General features: G+C 34.0%; 1 protein-coding gene and 1 long non-coding RNA gene across 4 annotated transcripts; one reads left to right on the top strand and one right to left on the bottom strand.

The window, feature by feature from the left end:
* Window positions 1-1680: 1680 nt before the first annotated feature.
* Window positions 1681-25299, top strand: LOC127860800 (uncharacterized). 3 transcript variants are annotated; one of them, XM_052399079.1, is made up of 3 exons: window positions 1681-2161; window positions 22939-23082; window positions 23406-25299. In XM_052399079.1, exons 1-3 carry the CDS (start codon window positions 1962-1964, stop codon window positions 24271-24273), a joined length of 1212 nt encoding a protein of 403 aa, XP_052255039.1. In that variant the 5' UTR covers window positions 1681-1961; the 3' UTR covers window positions 24274-25299. The 3 variants fall into 3 exon arrangements, with proteins under 3 accessions (XP_052255039.1, XP_052255038.1, XP_052255037.1); XM_052399078.1 differs by lacking the exon at window positions 1681-2161 and adding an exon at window positions 7146-7480; XM_052399077.1 differs by lacking the exon at window positions 1681-2161 and adding an exon at window positions 12390-12798.
* On the bottom strand, window positions 23079-26923 carry LOC127860804 (uncharacterized). The gene is made up of 3 exons (XR_008039930.1): window positions 26633-26923; window positions 25802-26425; window positions 23079-25491 (listed from the first exon to the last, which is right to left on the bottom strand). It is a non-coding gene; the product is annotated as an uncharacterized LOC127860804 (long non-coding RNA).

Genomic DNA, 26923 nt, shown 5'->3' with positions numbered 1-26923 from the left:
AAAACATGGCCGTCAGTCGGCGGGGCATTTTTCTCTATATGTATATTGTGGAAACATGTGAACACTCAAGAAGTCACATTTTCGGCCCAATTTTCATGAAATTTGGTCAGAACATTTGTTGCCTTGATATGAGAGTTGAGTTCGAAAATGGTTCCGGTCAGTTTAATAACATGGCTGCCGGGGGGGGGGGCAGTTTTCCTTATTTGGCTTTAGAGAAACCTTGTAAACACTCTAGAAGTCACAATTTTTGCCCAATCATTATGAAAGTTGGTCAAAACATTGGTTTTATTGATATCTCGGACGAGTTCGAAAATGTTCTAGATCGGTGAAAAAACATGGCCGCTAGTGGGCGGGGCATTTTTCTCTATATGTTTATTGTGAAAACACGTGAACACTCTAGAAGTCACATTTTTGGCCCAATTTTCATGAATTTTGGTCAGAACATTTCTTTCCTTGATATGAGAGTTGAGTTCAAAATGGTTTTGGTGAGTTGAATAACATGGCTGCCGGGGGGTGAGGGCAGTTTTTCTTATTTGGCTATTGAGAAACCTTGTAAACACTCTAGAAGTCACAATGTTTGCCCAATCATCATGAAAGTTGGTCAAAACATTGGTTTTATTGATATCTCGGACAAGTTTGAAAATGGTCCTGATCGGTGAAAAAAACATGGCCCCCATTGGGCGGGGCATTTTTCTCTATATGTATATAGTGAAAACATGTGAACACTCTAGAAGTTACATTTTTGGCCCAATTTTCATGAAATTTGGTCAGAACATTTGTTGCTTTGATATGAGAGTTGAGTTCGAAAATGGTTCCGGTCAGTTGAAAAACATGGCTGCCAGGGGGGGGGGGGGCAGTTTTCTTATATTTATATAGTAAAAAAAGCTTGTGAACACTCTAGAAATCACATGTTTTGCCCAATCATCATGAAACTTGGTACAAAGATTGGTTTTTATATATCACATAATTAATGCCATAATTATTGCCCTTAGACTGTCCAAATTTTCATTATATTATACAAAATCCTTGTAAACACTCTAGAGGTCACAATTTTGTTTCAGATTTTATGAATTTTGATCTTAATATTTATTTTTGTAAGCAAAGTTTGATGTTTGGTAAGGGGGGGGGGGGTCAACTCAAAATATAGGTCACCAGGTCAAATCTGATGAAACTTGACCAGGATGTTTGTCTGGACAATGACAGGTCAAGTTTGACGTTTGGTATAGATTGAATGAACCGACTCCTCTCAGGCGAGCGAACTAGGGCAATCTTGGTCCTCTTATTTTAGATCTTCATGAAAAATTAGTTAACACCACTAGGAAACAATCAGTTTCAGGTGAGCCACATTGTGCTGTTTAAGCTATCTATGTCCAAGACCTATAGAATACATCTTTAGGTCTTTGTCTATGTATAGTACAGCAGCAACAGCAGTAGCAGTAGCAGTAGTAGTAGTAGTAGTAGAAGTAGTAGCAACAGCAGCAGCATCAGCAGCAGCAGCAGCAGTAGCAGTAGCAGTAGCAGTAGTAGTAGTAGTAGTAGTAGTAGTAGTAGTAGTATAAAATACGTAAACATGAATATTTTCCATCGATTCGTGTGAATGTTTACCATCCAGTTAAAATACTATGCGGTGATGCGCAGCAGATAAATCATATCACTCCTTGTTCTTCGTTTTTTGGTGAATTTCTGGTTTGTTATTAGAAGTGCACTACTCACGGTACCTAACCAATACGGACAATACCGGAAACTTTTGAACGATTCCGTATAATACGCGAAACGGCACCGGATCATATCAGAACATAAACAAGGCGAAATGATGGATGTGCCTAATATTGTGAGCGAAAACAAGTGCTGATAAGACGGTCCGGAACGACAAGTTAATTTGATGGATACAGTTTTAAACGGCGACAATATAAACGCAAGTCATAAAATTTGCCGTGCATACGAAAGTGTTTGGAAAATGAATGTTAGTGCTTGTCGTGTTCAGTATATGGTACTTTGTTATTGCTGGTGTGCTGCGCGATAAACAAAAAGTTGAGCTGGTTATAAATCATGCAGATCTTTGGAAACATTATTTGGATTTGAAACAAAATATTCACACAGGTTTTCATCATGTTGACAACTACAATTCATCATTTGTCTATAGTGCTTTTATGGACACAAGGTAAGATAACGCGCTTTTTATCTATCTGCATGTATGTCAACATGCTTTAATAGAACAGATTTTTTGTATTTAAGTTCATTAGGGCAAAATGATAAGACATCAGTATTCTGTCTTTAAAGGTTTAGTTCCGAGTTGACGACAATGAAAATGTCGCATTTTTCGTCTTGCAAAACTTTCATGTGTGTCAGTATTTTACCTTTCAGCATTCAAAGCGCTGAAGATAGTTGTGTGTTATTGTGTAATCAGAGGGCACTGTAGTGCCACACTTTTTAAAACCTTACTTCGGTGTTCAAAAGTGCGTTCGCTTTTTGGTCAACAATTTAGTCCGAAGTTGTTTCACATGTACATACACAGCGAAACAAAACACACCATCGATGTCGTTGCTCTAATTCCACATCATTATCAAAATAACTATAATCATTATTATCATTATCATTAAATTCACCGTCTTCATATCATATTGTCACCATCAAAATATTCGCCGAAAAAAATATTAACAGCAAATGCATCAGTTTTTTTGTTTAAAATAATATTATCAACATTTAAATCATCGGTCAATATTGATAGGCAAATATTGGGAATACTCAAGTCTGGTCAATACAGTATTCCTTTGAAATATGATACTCATATTCTTATAATGATGATTTATTTGTCTTGTATTATAGGAAGATAATAGTGATAACATGGTAACGTAACTAATATGATGACGGTTAAGATAATAATGACGATACAATCACGTGACGACGATGTAATGTATCGCACAATTTTGCTTACATTTATTTATCCGCAATATAACGCATAGTTTGTTTCTACTTCCGTTGAGTTTTGTGTAAGCTTTGGACTTACAATGGTTAAAAATAAATTATTCTTAAAGGGTTTTGTTAACATTTTGGTAAAATGACAATTTCGCAAATGATTGTATAATCTTCAAAACATAATCTATGTTTCAGCAAGCGAAATAACGCTCATGACTTAGAACAATAATTAAAATTTTGGTTCATCAACAGATAATCATTTTATCTTGCCTCTGTTGCAAAAATTGACCAATTAAAGCAGGGTCGAATAAATGTTTTTATCTCCGGTCAACAGGAAGTAGTGTATTCCTACGCACGCTGTGGCGATTAACATGTTCTAATATTTAACCATTGAAATTTATTGGGACGCATCATGAATGTTATCGTTATATAATATATCATCCTTTTTTCTTCTTTAAATTATATTACCGAACCAGCTTTCCGTATTTATTAATTTTGCATTTACTTGATTACGCAAATTTATGACGTATCTAGTGTGACGACATTTCTCTGACGAAACGTACTAGTCTATCTAGTTTCTCTCAGGATTTAAGGGACAACAATTTTGGCGTGGTGGTTTAAAAAGTTTTTTTTTTAATAAATATTTTTAAAGCATCGAACGAATCATGAACGTATTTCGGACTGTGTGTTTGTCATTCATAATTGTTAACTTCGATAGGAATAAAATATATCGCTACGGTAGGATTACGATTTCGTAAATCGGGTTTTGGGTCAGAGTGGTTAGCATTCGATACGAACGCTATAAAAAATAGTGTGGTTTAAAATACATTTGGATAATAGGGATGGAGAAACAGAAAATGGATTTTGACAAAGGGATGGAAGAACAGAAAATGGATATGTATATCGTTGTAAATTTATTGTCATAAGAAATGGATTAAAGTTGTCCTTAAGGTAAATAAAATTTAGTTCTTGTTTTGCTGCTGCATTTTTTTCATTTTTTACCAAGAAAAATATAATATTCTCGATTCGTTTTTTATTTCTTCTCATATTTTCAATAGGAAAGTATTAAAAGGGACAGTTTAAAGTGGAATTATTTTTTTTACGTGACACAATCGGTAGTCATTCGGTCGTCTGAAATGTTGTGTTCATGTAAGAGGCTCGACAAGAATAATTATATTGTTATGTCAATTTATCATGGTCTTTGAAAAAATGTGCCAACGGCAGGAAGAAGGATAAATAGAATACCTGGTTGGTGCCGAGATGTTGAAAGGTTATCCGGTTCGGATCGAAAGAGAAAAAATAGGGCTCGCTTTTAAAGCTTGCCCTATTTTCTTTTTCTATCCCTTACTTTCAGCGTATCGGCCCTCCTCATAGTATCGTCCCCTTAACAAAAAACCTTTATGAGCGCTGGAAAGATAATGTTTTTCAATTTTAAGAAGTTGTAATGTATTCGATAGTTATCCATGACTATTACGACAATCATTCTCATGATTTCCGGTATTCATTGGAAAGTAGGTCATGTTTATTCAAGCGTGATGCTATGATTTTTAAATTACGTAACTCACAAGTAAGTAATTTGTTAATGGATTAATAGTAGCTTTATCAAATGTGTTATATGCCGACTATTTTTCAATAAGTGTAAAAGTATTTTAAAAACAAAATGAGCAAGAGTTTCATTTTTCCATTTTGATACTATTTTTAGAACAAGCACATGCACATAGTAACAAATCTTAACATCCAATCAGAAGAGACGATACAATGAGACAAGGTGTAGATGAAACAGATTGCTGAAGGGAAGAAGTCTAACCAGTATTTTGTCAAAACATGGCAGATTTAAATGCAGTTTTAGTTGTTATGTCCAAGAATACACATTTAACTATATATTGACATATAAAACATGCGTGTTTTTTTATTTGTTCACTTCCAAAATTCGTATGTATTCGTTAAGATGGCCGATACCACGGGAAGACATGCTAAGCCTCACCGGAATTTTTTTTCTACATCTCGGCACCAACCATGTATTTTCTATATTCGAAATCAGTAAAATAAAACAGCGTTTGCAACGCTTTTCCTCAATAATTTGAAAATACGACGAGTATGAGTATGTTTTGCAGCTCAAAGGCTGTGTGGCGACGTGACTTTTGCTTCCAGAGGATCTTTGTTCGAATCCCTGGGACGGACATATTTTTATTACGAAATATTCTTAATATTAACACTAGTGAAGACTTTTCACACAGAAAAGATTTGTTAGTGAACGTATTTTATGCCATTGATTAAAAAGGCAAAATCAGTTAGCAGGTACCTTTAACATTTTTTTTCAAAATCATCATAAACAGGATGTGTTTGTGAAACACTATGTGACCCAATATACTTGAACTTTGAACTTGAAGGATGACCTTGACCTTTCACCACTCAAAATGTGCAGCTCCATGAGATACACATGCATATCAAATATAAAGTTCAACATTTCAAAAGTTATGGCCAATGTTTAAGTTTGACGCAAACAAACCAACAAACAGACAGGGCAAAAACATAATATCCCCCAGTATAGACTGGGGATATAAAAATTGAACAATCTCTCCTCACTTCAACGAAACGTCTTTCGACGCGTAAATGCGTTTTTGAGTGTGATACTATTTTATAATACGAAGTTATGTTTATCAGAAACATCAGTTTGCACCCAAACATCGATTTGTGTTTTATTTGGTGAATGGTAATAACATCGCAAGCGAACAACTTCACATAGAATATCTATCAAATGGAAAACCTACATATCTCCCGATACAACCTCTTTTCGAAAACTTCGTTAACAGTTTAGATACATTTAATTTGTTTGTTGTACCACCCGTTACTAAGTAAAGGTGTGCGTGTGTCTTGAAGGATATTCAAGTTTAATCATTGTCTTTCTTTCTGTCTGTCTTGTGGTGGCCACTAACTTGTCCGCAAGTGTTTTACACAGATCAACGTAGAGCAATCGAAATCGGTTGGATCGTTTCTAATGATAGGATGTTGCATGTGTGCCGTTTATATAAAAGTACTACTTAAAAATAGTAAAAGTTGTTGTCACCTTTATAATAATTGATAAATTCGAGTCATTCGTATCATATACTAAAAGTATTCGAATATCTATAACGTGGTTGTAAGCTTGTCTTGGTCGAACATTTATTAGCAATAAAGACTGCTATTTAAATTTATTAGCGTATTGTATTGGATGATCTGCTAGTGATAGGGCATGTTTTACTAGAAGTTCAAACTGAGATAAAACAAGTCAGAGCGTTCCAATACTTAAAAAAAGTAAGAGTCACAATTATTCAGCTAATAAATAAACAATTTATATAAACTAACAAAATATAGTATTGATTTACTTTAAGCAGATGCATATTGAATTATAATGTAGTGGATTTAAATTGTATAACCTGGTACCCTGCTTGTTCTTAAATGGTACGCCTGACACAAACCACAATGCATGTCTGACGCGATGGTTTATTTGCAGCTATACATATTGAAAAAAGAAAAAAAGCAATAAAAGGGGCTTTTTCAAAGATTTGGCATGTATTGAAGTTTGTCATTAAATGCTATATAAATGCTATATATTGATATATGTAAACATTAGATCTAAAAAACTCCCGTAAGAAAAACAAGAATAAAAGAAAAAAAAGTAAATCTCAACTGGACTCGAATCACTGACCCCTGGAGTAAAAGTATATGGCTTAGACCACTCGGCGAGTTTGGCAATGATTATGTATGAGATCACAAAAAACACAATGAAGCCGGAAACTATACCCGACGGTCCATTCCGCCGGAACCAGATTTTAAAATTCCTCCTTAACGACATTGTTCGATCATGATGAGATGAATTCCCGTGTAAAAAAATGTCGTTGACCCAGGCGTGTTTCCTTACACATGGGCTTCTGTAAGAATAGTTCAAATGTATTAGAATACACAAGTATACAATAGATGTTTCTATAACAAGCGCTAACGATTATATCCGTTGTGAGATTTGTAACTACGCCCAAGAATATTAACTTCCTGGTGCGTTCGTCACATACTGATGAACATGAATCGTATACATATTAAATTGCACAGCAATGAATCCCTTGCAAGCTTTATTCGTTTTATGATATAAAATCTATCATTTAACCTAATGACACAGAGAGCATCCGGTTTTATAGAAAGAGTGAACGTGAATTTATCTTCATGTTGATGTCCATGTAAGGATGTGCCTAATATTGTGAGCGAAAACAAGTGCTGATAAGACGGTCCGGAACGACAAGTTAAATTGATGGATACAGTTTTAAACGGCGACAATGTAAACGCAAGTCATGAAATTTGCCGTGCATACGAAAGTGTTTGGAAAATGTATGTTAGTGCTTGTCGTGTTCAGTATATGGTACTTTGTTATTGCTGGTGTGCTGCGCGATAAACAAGAACAAGTTGAGCTGGTTATAAATCATGCAGATCTTTGGAAACATTATTTGGATTTGAAACAAAATATTCACACAGGTTTTCATCATGTTGACAACTACAATTCATCATTTGTCTATAGTGCCTTTATGGACACAAGGTAAGATAACGCGCTTTTTATCTATCTGCATGTATGTCAACATGCTTTAATAGAACAGATTTTTTGTATTTAAGTTCATAAGGGCAAAATGATAAGACATCAGTATTCTGTCTTTAAAGGTTTAGTTCCGAGTTGACGACAATGAAAATGTCGCATTTTTCGTCTTGCAAAACTTTCATGTGTGTCAGTATTTTACCTTTCAGCATTCAAAGCGCTGAAGATAGTTGTGTGTTATTGTGTAATCAGAGGGCACTGTAGTGCCACACTTTTTAAAACCTTACTTCGGTGTTCAAAAGTGCGTTCGCTTTTTGGTCAACAATTTAGTCCGCAGTTGTTTCACATGTACATACACAGCGAAACAAAACACACCATCGATGTCGTTGCTCTAATTCCACATCATTATCAAAATAACTATAATCATTATTATCATTATCATTAAATTCACCGTCTTCATATCATATCGTCACCATCAAAATATTCGCCGAAATAAATATTAACAGCAAATGCATCAGTTTTTTGTTTAAAATAATATTATCAACATTTAAATCATCGGTCAATATTGATAGGCAAATATTGGGAATACTCAAGTCTGGTCAATACAGTATTCCTTTGAAATATGATACTCATATTCTTATAATGATGATTTATTTGTCTTGTATTATAGGAAGATAATAGTGATAACATGGTAACGTAACTAATATGATGACGGTTAAGATAATAATGACGATACAATCACGTGACGACGATGTAATGTATCGCACAATTTTGCTTACATTTATTTAACCGCAATATAACGCATAGTTTGTTTCTACTTCCGTTGAGTTTTGTGTAAGCTTTGGACTTACAATGGTTAAAAATAAATTATTCTTAAAGGGTTTTGTTAACATTTTGGTAAAATGACAATTTCGCAAATGATTGTATAATCTTCAAAACATAATCTATGTTTAAGCAAGCGAAATAACGCTCATGACTTAGAACAATAATTAAAATTTTGGTTCATCAACAGATAATCATTTTATCTTGCCTCTGTTGCAAAAATTGACCAATTAAAGCAGGGTCGAATAAATGTTTTTATCTCCGGTCAACAGGAAGTAGTGTATTCCTACGCACGCTGTGGCGATTAACATGTTCTAATATTTAACCATTGAAATTTATTGGGACGCATCATGAATGTTATCGTTATATAATATATCATCCTTTTTTCTTCTTTAAATTATATTACCGAACCAGCTTTCCGTATTTATTATTTTTGCATTTACTTGATTACGCAAATTTATGACGTATCTAGTGTGACGACATTTCTCTGACGAAACGTACTAGTCTATCTAGTTTCTCTCAGGATTTAAGGGACACCAATTTTGGCGTGGTGGTTTAAAAAGTTTTTTTTAAATAAATATTTTTAAAGCATCGAACGAATCATGAACGTATTTCGGATTGTGTGTTTGTCATTCATAATTGTTAACTTCGATAGGAATAAAATATATCGCTACGGTAGGATTACGATTTCGTAAATCGGGTTTTGGGTCAGAGTTGTTAGCATTCGATACGAACGCTATAAAAAATAGTGTGGTTTAAAATACATTTGGATAATAGGGATGGAAAAACAGAAAATGGATTTTGACAAAGGGATGGAAGAACAGAAAATGGATATGTATATCGTTGTAAATTTATTGTCATAAGAAATGGATTAAAGTTGTCCTTAAGGTAAATAAAATTTAGTTCTTGTTTTGCTGCTGCATTTTTTTCATTTTTTACCAAGAAAAATATAATATTCTCGATTCGTTTTTTTATTTCTTCTCATATTTTCAATAGGAAAGTATTAAAAGGAACAGTTTAAAGTGGAACTATTTTTTTACGTGACACAATCGGTAGTCATTCGGTCGTCTGAAATGTTATGTTCATGTAAGAGGCTCGACAAGAATAATTATATTGTTATGTCAATTTATCATGGTCTTTGAAAAAAATGTGCCAACGGCAGGAAGCAGGATAAATAGAATACCTGGTTGGTGCCGAGATGTAGAAAGGTTATCCGGTTCGGATCGAAAGAGAAAAAATAGGGCTCGCTTTTAAAGCTTGCCCTATTTTCTTTTTCTATCCCTTACTTTCAGCGTATCGGCCCTCCTCATAGTATCGTTCCCTTAACAAAAAACCTTTATGAGCGCTGGAAAGATAATGTTTTTCAATTTTAAGAAGTTGTAATGTATTCGATAGTTATCTATGACTATTACGACAATCATTCTCATGATTTCCGGTATTCATTGGAAAGTAGGTCATGTTTATTCAAGCGTGATGCTATGATTTTTAAATTACGTAACTCACAAGTAAGTAATTTGTTAATGGATTAATAGTAGCTTTATCAAATGTGTTATATGCCGCCTATTTTTCAATAAGTGTAAAAGTATTTTAAAAGCAAAATGAGCAAGAGTTTCATTTTTCCATTTTGATACTATTTTTAGAACAAGCACATGCACATAGTAACAAATCTTAACATCCAATCAGAAGAGACGATACAATGAGACAAGGTGTAGATGAAACAGATTGCTGAAGGGAAGAAGTCTAACCAGTATTTTGTCAAAACATGGCAGATTTAAATGCAGTTTTAGTTGTTATGTCCAAGAATACACATATTACTATATATTGACATATAAAACATGCGTGTTTTTTTATTTGTTCACTTCCAAAATTCGTATGTATTCGTTAAGATGGCCGATACCACGGGAAGACATGCTAAGCCTCACCGGAATTTTTTTCTACATCTCGGCACCAACCATGTATTTTCTATATTCGAAATCAGTAAAATAAAACAGCGTTTGCAACGCTTTTCCTCAATAATTTGAAAATACGACGAGTATGAGTATGTTTTGCAGCTCAAAGGCTGTGTGGCGACGTGACTCTTGCTTCCAGAGGATCTTTGTTCGAATCCCTGGGACGGACATATTTTTATTACGAAATATTCTTAATATTAACACTAGTGAAGACTTTTCACACAGAAAAGATTTGTTAGTGAACGTATTTTATGCCATTGATTAAAAAGGCAAAATCAGTTAGCAGGTACCTTTAACATTTTTTTTCAAAATCATCATAAACAGGATGTGTTTGTGAAACACTATGTGACCCAATATACTTGAACTTTGAACTTGAAGGACGACCTTGACCTTTCACCACTCAAAATGTGCAGCTCCATGAGATACACATGCATATCAAATATAAAGTTCAACATTTCAAAAGTTATGGCCAATGTTTAAGTTTGACGCAAACAAACCAACAAACAGACAGGGCAAAAACATAATATCCCCCAGTATAGACTGGGGATATAAAAATTGAACAATCTCTCCTCACTTCAACGAAACGTCTTTCGACGCGTAAATGCGTTTTTGAGTGTGATACTATTTTATAATACGAAGTTATGTTTATCAGAAACATCAGTTTGCACTCAAACATCGATTTGTGTTTTATTTGGTGAATGGTAATAACATCGCAAGCGAACAACTTCACATAGAATATCTATCAAATGGAAAACCTACATATCTCCCGATACAACCTCTTTTCGAAAACTTCGTTAACAGTTTAGATACATTTAATTTGTTTGTTGTACCACCCGTTACTTAGTAAAGGTGTGCGTGTGTCTTGAAGGATATTCAAGTTTAATCATTGTCTTTTTTTCTGTCTGTCTTGTGGTGGCCACTAACTTGTCCGCAAGTGTTTTACACAGATCAACGTAGAGCAATCGAAATCGGTTGGATCGTTTCTAATGATAGGATGTTGCATGTGTGCCGTTTATATAAAAGTTCTTCTTAAAAATAGTAAAAGTTGTTGTCACCTTTATAATAATTGATAAATTCGAGTCATTCGTATCATATACTAAAAGTATTCGAATATCTATAACGTGGTTGTAAGTTTGTCTTGGTCGAACATTTATTAGCAATAAAGACTGCTATTTAAATTTATAAGCGTATTGTATTGGATGATCTGCTAGTGATAGGGCATGTTTTACTAGAGTTCAAACTTGGATAAAACAAGTCAGAGCGTTCCAATACTTAAAAAAAGTAAGAGTCACATTTATTCAGCTAATAAATAAACAAATTATATTAACTTACAAAATATAGTATTGATTTACTTTAAGCAGTTGCATATTGAATTATAATGTAGTGGATTTAAATTGTATAACCTGGTACCCTGCTTGTTCTTAAATGGTACGCCTGACACAAACCACAATGCATGTCTGACGCGATGGTTTATTTGCAGCTATATATTTTGAAAAAAGAAAAAAGCAATAAAAGGGGCTTTTTCAAAGATTTGGCATGTATTGAAGTTTGTCATTTAATGCTATATAAATGCTATATATTGATATATGTAAACATTAGATCTAAAAAGCTCCAGTAAAAAAAAAACAAGAATAAAAGAAAAAAAAAGTAAATCTCAACTGGACTCGAATCACTGACCCCTGGAGTAAAAGTCTATGGCTTAGACCACTCGGCGAGTTTGGCAATTATTATGTATGAGATCACAAAAAACACAATGAAGCCGGAAACTATACCCGACGGTCCATTCCGCCGGAACCAGATTTTAAAATTCCTCCTTAACGACATTGTTCGATCATGATGAGATGAATTCCCGTGTAAAAAAATGTCGTTGACCCAGGCGTGTTTCCTTACACATGGGCTTCTGTAAGAATAGTTCAAATGTATTAGAATACACAAGTATATAATAGATGTTTCTATAACAAGCGCTAACGATTATATCCGTTGTGAGATTTGTAACTACGCCCAAGAATATTAACTTCCTGGTGCGTTCGTCACATACTGATGAACATGAATCGTATACATATTAAATTGCACAGCAATAAATCCCTTGCAAGCTTTATTCGTTTTATGATATAAAATCTATCATTTAACCTAATGACAAAGAGAGCATCCGGTTTTATAGAAAGAGTGAACGTGAATTTATCTTCATGTTGATGTCCATGTATGGATGTGCCTAATATTGTGAGCGAAAACAAGTGCTGATAAGACGGTCCGGAACGACAAGTTAAATTGATGGATACAGTTTTAAACGGCGACAATGTAAACGCAAGTCATGAAATTTGCCGTGCATACGAAAGTGTTTGGAAAATGTATGTTAGTGCTTGTCGTGTTCAGTATATGGTACTTTGTTATTGCTGGTGTGCTGCGCGATAAACAAGAACAAGTTGAGCTGGTTATAAATCATGCAGATCTTTGGAAACATTATTTGGATTTGAAACAAAATATTCACACAGGTTTTCATCATGTTGACAACTACAATTCATCATTTGTCTATAGTGCCTTTATGGACACAAGGTAAGATAACGCGCTTTTTATCTATCTGCATGTATGTCAACATGCTTTAATAGAACAGATTTTTTTGTATTTAAGTTCATAAGGGCAAAATGATAAGACATCAGTATTCTGTCTTTAAAGGTTTAGTTCCGAGTTGACGACAATGAAAATGTCGCATTTTTCGTCTTGCAAAACTTTCATGTGTGTCAGTATTTTACCTTTCAGCATTCAAAGCGCTGAAGATAGTTGTGTGTTATTGTGTAATCAGAGGGCACTGTAGTGCCACACTTTTTAAAACCTTACTTCGGTGTTCAAAAGTGCGTTCGCTTTTTGGTCAACAATTTAGTCCGTAGTTGTTTCACATGTACATACACAGCGAAACAAAACACACCATCGATGTCGTTGCTCTAATTCCACATCATTATCAAAATAACTATAATCATTATTTTCATTATCATTAAATTCACCGTCTTCATATCATATTGTCACCATCAAAATATTCGCCGAAATAAATATTAACAGCAAATGCATCATTTTTTTTGTTTAAAATAATATTATCAACATTTAAATCATCGGTCAATATTGATAGGCAAATATTGGGAATACTCAAGTCTGGTCAATACAGTATTCCTTTGAAATATGATACTCATATTCTTATAATGATGATTTATTTGTCTTGTATTATAGGAAGATAATAGTGATAACATGGTAACGTATCTAATATGATGACTGTTAAAGGGGCCTTTTCACAGATTTTGGCATTTTTTAACTTATTCATTAAATGCTTTATATTAATAAATGTAAACATTGGATCGTAAAAGCTCCAGTAAAAAATCAAGAATAAAATTAAAAAAAGGAAAAGAACATTGCCCGGAGCAAGTTTCGAACCAGTGACCCCTGGAGTCCTGCCAGAGTCCTGAAGTAAAAACGCTTTAGCCTACTGAGCTATTCCGCCGAGTACACATGCTTGACGTATTTTATACCTTATATAAGCAATCTTCGTAGTTTCACAAAATTTAACGACAAAAACAGAACTCTCCAAATTATTCAATCGTTTCGCGTTTCAACGCTTTATAATTTTTAGGTTTTAAAATCGTCAAAAGATGCATATAATGGCTATATTAGACCATGGTAAATGTTCAGTATTACTGTTTCCTCACAAATATCATAACTAAAACGAAAATGTGCGAATCTGAAACAACTTTTTTCAATTTTGTCAATTTACCAAAGCGTGAAAAGATCCCTTTAAGATAATAATGACGATACAATCACGTGGCGACGATGTAATGTATCGCACAAATTTGCTTAGATTTATTTATCCGCAATATAACGCATAGTTTGTTTCTACTTCCGTTGAGTTTTGTGTAAGCTTTGGACTTACAATGGTTAAAAATAAATTATTCTTAAAGGGACTTGTTAACATTTTGGTAAAATGACAATTTCGCAAATGATTGTATAATCTTCAAAACATAATCTATGTTTCAGCAAGCGAAATAACGCTCATGACTTAGAACAATAATTAAAATTTTGGTTCATCAACAGATAATCATTTTATCTTGCCTCTGTTGCAAACATTGACCAATTAAAGCAGGGTCGAAATAATGTTTTCATCTCCGGTCAACAGGAAGTAGTGTATTCCTACGCACGCTGTGGCGATTAACATGTTCTAATATTTAACAATTGAAATTTATTGGGACGCATCTTAAATGTTATCGTTATATAATATATCATCCTTTTTTCTTATTTAAATTATATTACCGAACCAGCTTTCCGTATTTATTATTTTTGCATTTACTTGATTACGCAAATTTATGACGTATCTAATGTGACGACATTTCTCTGACGAAACGTACTAGTCTATCTAGTTTCTCTCAGGATTTAAGGGACAACAATTTCGGCGTGGTGGTTTAAAAAGTTTTTTTTAAATAAATATTTTTAAAGCATCGAACGAATCATGAACGTATTTCGGATTGTGTGTTTGTCATTCATAATTGTTAACTTCGATAGGAATAAAATATATCGCTACGGTAGGATTACGATTTCGTAAATCGGGTTTTGGGTCAGAGGGGTTAGCATTCGATACGAACGCTATAAAAAATAGTGTGGTTTAAAATACATTTGGATAATAGGGATGGAAAAACAGAAAATGGATTTTGACAAAGGGATGGAAGAACAGAAAATGGATATGTATATCGTTGTTAATTTATTGTCATAAGAAATGGATTAAAGTTGTCCTTAAGGTAAATAAAATTTAGTTATTGTTTTGCTGCTTCATTTTTTTCATTTTTTACCAAGAAAAATATAATATTCTCGATTCGTTTTTTATTTCTTCTCATATTTTCAATAGGAAAATATTAAAAGGAACAGTTTAAAGTGGAACTATGTTTTTACGTGACACAATCGGTAGTCATTCGGTCGTCTAAAATGTTGTGTACATGTAAGAGGCTCGACAAGAATAATTATATTGTTATGTCAATTTATCATGGTCTTTGATAAAATGTGCGAACGGCAGGAAGCAGGATAAATAGAATACATGGTTGGTGCCGAGATGTAGAAAGGTTATCCGGTTCGGATCGAAAGAGAAAAAATAGGGCTCGCTTTTAAAGCTTGCCCTATTTTCTTTTTCTATCCCTTACTTTCAGCGTATCGGCCCTCCTCATAGTATCGTCCCCTTAACAAAAACCTTTATGAAGCGCTGGAAAGATAATGTTTTTCAAGTTTAAGAAGTTGTAATGTATTCGATAGTTATCCATGACTATTACGACAATCATTCTCATGATTTCCGGTATTCATTGGAAAGTAGGTCATGTTTATTCAAGCGTGATGCTATTATTTTTAAATTACGTAACTCACAAGTAAGTAATTTGTTAATGGATTAATAGTAGCTTTATCAAATGTGTTATATGCCGCCTATTTTTCAATAAGTGTAAAAGTATTTTAAAAACAAAATGAGCAAGAGTTTCATTTTTCCATTTTGATACTATTTTTAGAACAAGCACATGCACGTAGTAACAAATCTTAACATCCAATCAGAAGAGACGATACAATGAGACAAGGTGTAGATGAAACAGATTGCTGAAGGGAAGAAGTCTAACCAGTATTTTGTCAAAACATGGCAGATTTAAATGCAGTTTTAGTTGTTATGTCCAAGAATACACATATTACTATATATTGACATATAAAACATGCGTGTTTTTTTATTTGTTCACTTTCAAAATTCGTATGTATTCGTTAAGATGGCCGATACCACGGAAAGACATGCTAAGCCTCACCGGAAATTTTTTCTCCATCTCGGCACCAACCATGTATTTTCTATATTCGAAATCAGTAAAATAAAACAGCGTTTGCAACGCTTTTCCTCAATAATTTGAAAATACGACGAGTATGAGTATGTTTTGCAGCTCAAAGGCTGTGTGGCGACGTGACTTTTGCTTCCAGAGGATCTTTGTTCGAATCCCTGGGACGGACATATTTTTATTACGAAATATTCTTAATATTAACACTAGTGAAGACTTTTCACACATAAAAGATTTGTTAGTGAACGTATTTTATGCCATTGATTAAAAAGGCAAAATCAGTTAGCAGGTACCTTAAACATTTTTTTTCAAAATCATCATAAACAGGATGTGTTTGTGAAACACTATGTGACCCAATATACTTGAACTTTGAACTTGAAGGATGACCTTGACCTTTCACCACTCAAAATGTGCAGCTATGTGTAGTTATGGCAAATGTTAAAGTTTGACGCAAACAAACCAACAAACAGACAGGGCAAAAACATAATATCCCCCAGTATAGACTGGGGATATAAAAATTGAACAATCTCTCCTCACTTCAACGGAACGTCTTTCGACGCGTAAATGCGTTTTTGAGTGTGATACTATTTTATAATACGAAGTTATGTTTATCAGAAACATCAGTTTGCACTCAAACATCGATTTGTGTTTTATTTGGTGAATGGTAATAACATCGCAAGCGAACAACTTCACATAGAATATCTATCAAATGGAAAACCTACATATCTCCCGATACAACCTCTTTTCGAAAACTTCGTTAACAGTTTAGATACATTTAATTTGTTTGTTGTACCCACCGTTACTTAGTAAAGGTGTGCGTATGTCTTGGAGGATATTCAAGTTTAATCATTGTCTTTCTTTCTGTCTGTCTTGTGGTGGCCACTAACTTGTCCGCAAGTGTTTTACACAGATCAACGTAGAGCAATCGAAATCGGTTGGATCGTTTCTAATGATAGGATGTTGCATGTGTGCCGTTTATATAAAAGTTCTACTTAAAAATAGTAAAAGTTGTTGTCACCTTTATAATAATTGATAAATTCGAGTCATTCGTATCATAAACTAAAAGTATTCGAATATCTATAACGTGGTTGTAAGTTTGTCTTGGTCGAACGTTTATTAGCAATAAAGACTGCTATTTAAATTAATTAGCGTATTGTACTGGATGATCTGCTAGTGATAGGGCATGTTTTACTAGAAGTTCAAACTGAGATAAAACAAGTCAGAGCGTTCCAATACTTAAAAAAAGTAAGAGTCACATTTATTCAGCTAATAAATAAACAATTTATATAAACTAACAAAATATAGTACTGATTTACTTTAAGCAGATGCATATTGAATTATAATGTAGTGGATTTAAATTGTATAACCTGGTACCCTGGTTGTTCTTAAATGGTACGCCTGACACAAACCACAATGCATGTCTGACGCGATGGTTTATTTGCAGCTATACATTTTGAAAAAAGAAAAAAGCAATAAAAGGGGCTTTTTCAAAGAATTGGCATGTATTGAAGTTTGTCATTAAATGCTATATAAATGCTATATATTGATATATGTAAACATTAGATCTAAAAAGCTCCATTAAAAAAAACAAGAATAAAAGAAAAAAAAGTAAATCTCAACTGGACTCGAATCACTGACCCCTGGAGTAAAAGTATATGGCTTAGACCACTCGGCCATCCGTGCTAATGCAATTATTGATGAAATTTATACTATACACACACACACACACACACACACACACACACACACACACACACACACACACACACACACACACACACACACACACACACACACACACACACACACACACACACACACACACACACACACACACACACACACACACACACACACACACACACACATATATGCAATCGTCGAAGTATTACAAATTATAACGACAAAAACAGAATTCTCCAAATTATTCAATCGTTTTGCGTTGCAACGCTGTATAGCTTGCAGGTTTTTATTAAATCGTCAAAAGATGCATATAATGGATATTTAAGAGCATTGTAAATGTTCAGTATTACTGTTTCCTCACAAATATTATAACTACAACGAAAATTTGCGAATCTCATTTTTTTAATTTTGTCAATTTATCAAAACGTGAAAAGGCCCCTTTAATGCGAATATACGTTTATTCATAGATATCGGGGAGGCAATCCGTTTTGAATTTTGGAATTTCGGATATTAACTTCTTTACGAATATTGTTATTGTGGCAGACAGTGTTAGTGGAAAAAAAGATACCATTTGACGTTTTTTTAACGAATATGAGCGATGATAAACCAATGTTTAAATTCAAATATCCAACGCAATTGATGATTATAATATAACGAACATAAATATGTATTCGTTTTAGCCAGAGGAGTTATTTTGTATGTTTGCTCATTGTAGTTCATACATTCTTTTCTGAATCTTTGCCAATGTTCTATGAGTAAATCCCTTCAAGATCTTGAAGTGTGAAGTCCATCTTAAAGGTTTTATAAAAACCTTTATGTGAGAATAAGCTTGGCCTGTTTAAAGCCACACACCTTATCTGGCATAGTAAATTTAAGAATAAATAAGAAACTTATTTTATCTTTGCCAATTAGAATATATCTGGTGGTTACAAGGTAGAAATTCGTCTTTTTGAGCTTTTAAACTTAAAAATAATCACGTTTTTCGAGATTGACGCACACATGTATAGGTATAGAAATCCTACTTTCGGATTTAAAAGCCGTTTGAAAAATAATAAATTACTTGCTAACTAGGCTATAGATTAAATGACAATTTTGCACACTTTCAAATTGCTTCTATATGTATTGATTAACGTGTACTTCATTTCAAGGTGTGTGGCTTTAAGGGCAGACGTGATTGTCTAGCACACTTCAAACAGCATACAAGTACTTAAGAAACGTAAATATTTTCTTTTTAAATGTAATGCATAAGTACACTATTCAATCAAATATGTAAATATGGCATTGTTTTAAGTTTTAAATGGCAAAGTGTCATTTAATGAAAAGTTACCGCAAAATGTTTGTACTGGAATAACAAAAAAAATATGCAGACGCCGACAAATTTATTGTTTACTCAGACTGTAATGCACGATTTAAAACCATGTTAAACAAACATTGGCCATTTTTATACCACGCCAAAGGCGGAGAGATATATAATTTGCGTAGTCCACCCTTCCTTCTAACTGTAAGTTCGTCCGTCCGTCTGCCAAAAATTTATTTTTGGCAAAGGATATCAAATTTGCTTTTTTTAATTAGCATTGCCGGAGAAATATTTTGTGTTCTAATCGGCTGTATCAACACTAGTAAAGATTGCTCATAGGTATCAATGAAAGTAAATGCCTTAGTGGAAATTGTGTGTCTTATACAGGATGCATAAGACATAAATACGATTTTTGCATTTATGATTTTATTACAGATCACTTCGCAATAGAGATGCAACGGGTACCTGATAATAATGGCATTTTCTTTTCATTGAAGGCAACTCGAGTCCGGCTCCTCACTTAAAATTTAAGTAGTCGTGTTTTTCAATAACATGGAAACTTTTTAATCTTTATTTACCAATTTACAATCTATCTTACTTTAAACCTCGCAGTTGTGAGCCCGGATATATCCGGTTGAGCATAAGTGAACTTGGCCATGCTGAGACTGTATATATCCGCGAAATCTTAAATTCGATATCGATGGTCGTTTTCTCAATAAATCCACGTTTACATCACTTATTGTGTACATATCCCAATATATTACACATTTATGCGACATTATGTTAAAATTATACGTTTGATAAGCATATTTCGATTAAAAGTATGATTTTCTCTGAAAGTATGTCAATGTCAACTACGTTCGCCATTTTGTTGCCAACAGCAATCTCATTATGGTAAAGAAATATTCATAAAAATGGGCCATATGAAACATTCATTAAAAATATATTCAATAATAAACTTTATTTATATGTTTAAGTGTAGTAAATGTTAAATTTGACTTGCACAGGGGATCCAAGAGTTTACATCCTGTCGAAACAAACAATGGCGGACTCACTGTTTGTCTACGATTTATAGACACTTTGTGATTGGCTCATCCAATGTAATTTTTCTTTTCATACATTGATTTTTGTACAGTGGTTATCTTTAATGCATGTGAAAATAATTAAGGTAGAAAATGAATCTCAGCTAAACTACAATTTGTAAATCTCATAGAAGGATATAATAAACAATTATATTTGCTCGTTTTAACGCATATAGGATTAAATATTCATGGTCAGGGTGTGCTTTAATTATACGTTGAATAATCATAATCAAATCAATTAAGGTAGAAAATGAATCTCAGCTTAACTACAATGTGTTAATCCCATAGAAGGTCGTAATAAACAATTAGATATGCTCATTTTAACGCATGTAAGATTAAATAATCTTTGACAGGGTGTGCTATAATTAAACGTTGAAAAATCATAATCAATTGGAAGTTTAATTTTATTAATAACTGTATAAATATCAATGCCCGAACCGGACCGAAAATCCTCGACATGACAAACGATATCCGTCTCGACCAACATTGTTACCCGTTTCATTCCTACTGCACAATATGTGTGGGCATACACACCGAATCGCATCTGTGACTTTACTTACAAAGTTCAAGTTTTTAAGACATCAACTTTACGAGCGCAACTTTCTGCGATGCACACAACAGCTGAGACCAATAATAGCACCATCATTATCAGGGTTCAAGATCACGTATCTTTGTGGGGTTCACACTTGAACGTTAATGGATGTGAACACGCCGATAAGAGGTGCTTTTCTAAAAACAAATTATCTTAAAAATTTCAACTAGTGCATACAAGACAGTGTTTATGCTGCTTATGGAAATGTGAATTACATCAGAATTACTTGATTTAATATACCTATGTCCTTGGCCAAATATTCAATGCCTACAGCATTCATCTACAGGGTTATGCAGCACGCAACGTGACATTTTGGCACCGATTTCAGACGTATTAAAGGATTTATTCTTAAATCTTAACAATTACTTGAGATATTTTCCAAAAAAAAGTTCTTAAAGGGTCATTTTCACTGATTTTGGCATGTATTGAAGTTTATCATTAAATGCTTTATATTGATAAATGTAAACACTGGATCTAAAAAGCTCCAGTAAAAAATAATGATGTATTGTAAACTTTATATAAGCAATGCGTGTAGTATCACAAAATATAACGACAACAACAGAAATCTCCAAATTATTTAATCGTTTCGCGTTGCAATGCTTTATAATTTTCAGGTTTTGAAATCGTCAAAGATGTATGTAATAGATATTTTAGAGCATAATAAATGTTTAGTATTAATTTTAATTTCCTCACAAATATCATTACTCTAACAAAAATTTGCGAATCTGAAACATTTTTTTTTATTTTTGTCAATTTACCAACACGTGAAAAGGCCGCTTTAACGGTGTGTTTACATTCTGTCCAGCCCGTGTGTAAACCCCTGAAAACCTCGTTGATCCTGCACCCTGATTATTGGGATTGCAAACGTTCAAAAACCGTTTAATGGACCTTTTCACAGATTTTGGCATGTATTGAAGTTTGTCATTAAATGCTTTATATTGATAACTGTAAACATTGGATCTAAAAAGCTCCAGTAAAAATTAAGAATAAAATTAAAGAACGAAAAAAAGTAACCCTTAACTGGGCTCGAACCACTGACCACAGGAGTTAAAGTCTATCTTTGAGACCATTCGGCCATCCGTGCTCATACAATGAGTGACGTATAAAAGCAACCCTCGTAGTATCACAAAATGTAATGACTACAACAGACCTCTCCAAATTATGCAATCGTTTCGCGTTGCAACGCTTTATAATTTTCAGGGTTTAAAATTGCCAAAAGATGCATAAAATGGATATTTTCGAGCAAGGTAAATGTTCAGTATAACTGTTTCCTCACAAATATAATCACTACAACGAAAATTTACGAATCTGCAGAAACATGTTTTTTTATATAAATTTGTTAATTTGCCAAAACGTAAAAATGACACTTTAACATGATCTAGATTGAGTATTGTGTGTCATGAGGTTTCACAAGATCTCCCGTTCCCAGAGCTCAAAGCAGACAGCGGATGGATCCCCTATAATATATTTCCGCTGCCTTGACATGCTAAAGTACTGAAATCGGCAATGTACGATAAAATGTCGCGTTTGTTTTAAATGACTAAATATCTTGCAATCTTAATGCTATTCATAACTACAGCCACGAAATCGAAACCGTGATGATTCACATCAGGCTACTGGACATTTTCGAACAGAAAAGAGCAGTAGAATCGAGTAGCTTATTATTATACAATTACGAATGGTTATGGCGTGAACAAAATGCCTTAATGAAGGACATACAAAACATTCAAGTCAACAGACAGGATAGCACTATCAATTGTTGAAAATTCATTATTGTGAACGTTTGTGATAGCTAACTTCAGAAATGCGATCACTCTGAGTCGAAGCTGATAGATACTTACTCCAACCCTTCGAGTAAAACTGTTTTCGTATAACGTTAACGCAATACATATTCAATTGTTTGGGGAGTCAGTCATATATACTGCAATTAGAATTGTTAGTATAAAGAAAACATTGTAATGGTGGAACATAGATCCATGGGATCGCGTGTAATTTAGACAATAATGTATTGAGCGTTTTAATTATGTTTATTATACACATGTAAAGTCTTATTTGAATACATTTAACATTATTATTATTAAGAAGTCGCCGACGAACACTAATATTGTGGTTATCGATAATTTAACCAATATTTTTGTTAACCAGCTATATAATAATGTAACAATTTATAGTTTTTATTTGTAATGTCTGCATAACTTTTTGTCATTGCAGAGGAAACAGAATCCGAATTATTGGCATTGCAGATGTCGGTATGACTGACTCGCCAATAGGCTGCATCTTGTGGTACCCAGATCGGTTTGTTATACAGGCAGTTAGAGGATTCGTCGCCAATATAAATGAAGGACATGATAAACAGTAGGTGATAATTAATTTAATTATAAATGTATAGCATACACATTTCATATACACGTACATGCTACTAATGAAGTTTTCACTATTTGTCCTTACATATTGGAGTTTCATTAAATAAGATAAACAAGTAGACACCGAAGTCATATATCTCAAATCTTGAAGTCTTAAATAATTTTTAAAATACATAAAATATCTGAACAATTCTTTTTTCAGAATGTGTTGATGACATATACGCTTATAGTTTGAATGCATAAACTGATTTTTAATGAGTGATTACACACGTTCAACATGCTACATTATACATGCTAATTACATTTTGTTTCAAGGTATTCTGCAGTATATTTCGTATGTAACCTGGATATGGAAAACCTGGAGCAGCCAACTTTAGTTTCCGTGGTACCCGTTATCAAGAATGCCATTTACGAAACTCCACGAAATTTGCTGAAGGTTGAAAAATCGTCGCTTTCAAAGAGAGTAACATTAACCGCATGTGTTCCACCAATTCATAGCTTTTATTCCGATCATGAACAGGTTGTGGAATGGGTTGAACTGAACAAAGTTATGGGTGTCCAATATTTCAACTTCTATGTCAATAATATATCCACGCCCGTGGAACAACGGCTCAAGCATTACGTTCACGAACGTTTAGCAAGAGTTCTTTATTGGAAATTACCTATTAGTCAAAATGAAATACACTATTTTGGGCAACTAGCTGCAATTAACGATTGTTTGTATAGGAGTAAGCTAGAAAGTGATTGGACTCAGTTTGTTGACCTTGATGAATTCGTGGTGTACCAAAGAGACACCCCTCTATTACTCCCGCAACTATTGGATGAACTGTCAATACACAATGCAAGTGTATATGCGTTTCGTCATGCTCATTTTAAAATACGATCAACTAATCCGGACTGGATGGAAATACAATTAGCTATGAATATTACCGTCAAATCTAAAGCTTTCGCGACAAAATTAATGAATCAATACATAAACCCGGTGTTCGACCGCTCAAAATGCATAGTTCGACCGAAAGACATCGTGACTATGGGCATTCATGAGGCGTGGGCCATGAAAAACATAGCCAAAGTATATGCCGTGGACAAAAGTATAGCACTGTTGCACCATTACAGAACAACTATAAGTGATTTCAGTGAAATACTTGTTGTTAACAATGCAATTTTAAAATACGGACCGTAACTTAAACAACTAGAATGGATAGCTAGATAAAACTATTAGTAACTAGTAGTAGTAGTAGTAGTAGTAGTAGTAGTAGTCGTCGAAGTAGTCGTCGTCGTCCGTCGGTTGTCGTCCGGTCGTCAGTAGGTCATCTTTCGGTCGTCCATCGTCCGTCCTCCGGTCGTGGTCCGTCGGTCGTCCATCTGGCGTCGTCCGTCCTCCGGTCGTCCGTCCTCCGGTCGTCCATCCGGCGTCGTCCGTCGGTCGTCCCTCGTCCAAACATCGGTCGTCCGTTAGTCGTCCCTCGGTCGTCGTCCATCGGTCGGTCGTCCGTTGGTAGTCCGTCGTCGTCGTCAAAGAGGTAGTCGTAGTAGTTGTAGTAGTAGTAGTAAAAGTAGTATCAGTAGTAGTAGTAGTAGTAGTAGTAGTAGTAGTAGTAGAAGTAGTAGTAGTAGTAGTAGTAGTAGTAGTAGTAGTAGTAGTAGTAGTAGTAGTAGTAGTAGAAGTAGTAGTAGTAGTTGTCGTAGTAGTAGTAGTAGTAACAGCAGCAACAACAACAACAGCAGCCGTATTAGTAGCAGGAATAGTAGTACTTATAGTAGTATGTTATGTTATATCAGAGCCTGGCCTGCTTTGACCAGCTATATAGATGCGTACAGAATATTTACACATGTTACGCAAAATTTGATTGGCTGACTAACTCGGGATCTCGAAAATTCTTTCCTCTTTTGTTTAATGCACTCTGCCTTTATTTACTGCACCGCTCTTTTTTTAATTGCACCCCGCTTTTATTTAGTTTTGCACTCCTCTGTGTTCTATCTCGTGGCCACAACATAGCTAACTCGTGGCCACGAGATCGAAAAATGAGGAGAGCTATTTAAAAAAAAAAGAAGTGAATGCCCCTCTATGCCACCGTAAGTTCTTTTCAATCATAGCGTTATTTGATCGAAGCTGCTATCAGTGTAATGACAAACTACCGACAAACGTCAGCTCGTAACTTTAAATGAGATTTTGTAGTTGTGTCAACGTGTGTGTTATGCAGAATACTTGTCAATTAAAATTGAATATTTGAATAATAATTTCTTATTTAAATATTACAACCATTTTCGAATATTTGAATATTCTTTCCCATCCCAATTCACCGTTCGTTTCTTTGCACGGGAGTCCGTAAGTGTTGAATCATATACAAGGTGTAGATCTGGGAGACAACTAACAACAAGATGATCACTATCAACGAGTCTGAAAGAAAATTAACATTTCGATTGTTTGGTATAACAGCTATATAGTACTCGTTCACTTTCAGCGTATATGGACGTACTTAACGATTATAGTAATGTACTGAACTACTCTCAAATAGTCAGGTAAAATTGCTATTAATATATTGCAAGCACATTATTTCCTTTAAACATATCATAATGCTTGTTTCTTACCTTCATTTACAGATCGATTTTAAGCATGGGTTATAAATGTAAAAGTAACACATACATATTATAAAAATGTAAGCATTGATAATAAAATGTATTCCGCAAATATAACATTTATGTTTTACCTTTGTTAAACGTGTGTTTTCTAATATTCTCATGCTGTTCGCTGTTGTCCTTCAAACGTTGTTCTGTTTGTATTTGCGCGTTGTTGGTTGTTTCTAATTTCTTGAGAATAGCGATAAAGTTATTTTCTAATGCACTGATGCTTTTCTCTGTATTTTTAATCCACAAATCGGATGTAAGATCATATGCTTCTAAATATGTGCGAATCTTTTCGCTGTCTTGTCGTAGTTTAGCATTTGTTTTTGCAGATAGTGACTTGCAGAAATATTGCCTTCCGGAGAATTTTAAATGCGCTTTGTATTGCTGAATTGATTGTTTAAATGCTTCCGCTAAATCCAAAATATCAAATTTCGTTGCATTTTTTAGTTGTTGCAATGCAGACACTTGATAAGCATATTCATCTTTTACGGTTTGCAGTGTTTTGTTGAAAGTTGTAAGATTAGATTCAAGTTGCGTTTCGAGAGATATTACTCTCTCTTTCACCTCAGCAGGTGACCAACCTAAATATCCAGCGTGTGTAAACGTTTGCCATATTGATTTCTGTACTTTTTCATCATTAAGCCTTCCTCGAACGCAAGGAACAAAAAGCAGTATCGTCACGATGGATCGTGTCCCAATAGATGAAACTTTGAATATAAAAAAGACAACAAGTATTACTTTAAGTTTGAAACGTTAGGTTTTACGGGATTTTTTTATTGAAAATATTAGTACACTTGCAAAATATATACAATTACAAATCGCTGTAATTAAAAAAAATTTGGTCGGCACAATATAAATAAAATATGTATTTCATATATGTATTTCATGATTGAGTTACAAATAGTACATAGTACCTTTCATGGTGTTAATCCAAATCTGCCATTTTAGACCTATTCCCAACATCAATCCGGAAACTATTTTCGTCGATATCAGGAACTCTAGCTATACATTTATTTCTGCAAACATTAAAATAATATAACCAATATACGAAATGTATTTACTTTCAAACTTGTCATGGGTGTTTTGATAAATAAAAATAGATAACGAAGAAATGCGGTGGTTGCGATAAACAGCATTTGCCGAAAATATGTCAGCTTTATCACCGAAATAACTCGCTTTATACTACACATAGGTGACTTCCCCCA

This window comes from Dreissena polymorpha, chromosome 15, assembly GCF_020536995.1.
Source record: "Dreissena polymorpha isolate Duluth1 chromosome 15, UMN_Dpol_1.0, whole genome shotgun sequence".
Taxonomy (NCBI): domain Eukaryota; kingdom Metazoa; phylum Mollusca; class Bivalvia; order Myida; family Dreissenidae; genus Dreissena; species Dreissena polymorpha.
Note: the sequence above shows the minus strand (reverse complement) of the source record. Positions and strands in the feature narration are given on the sequence as shown.

Bases quoted from the DNA above. Each gene is read 5' to 3' on its own strand.
- LOC127860800 (XM_052399078.1), top strand. From the start codon at position 7,239: ATGAAATTTGCCGTGCATACGAAAGTGTTTGGAAAATGTATGTTAGTG. The intron at 7,481-22,938 runs GTAAGATAACGC...TTGTCATTGCAG, and splicing joins AGTGCCTTTATGGACACAAG to AGGAAACAGAATCCGAATTA. The intron at 23,083-23,405 runs GTAGGTGATAAT...TTTTGTTTCAAG, and splicing joins AATGAAGGACATGATAAACA to GTATTCTGCAGTATATTTCG.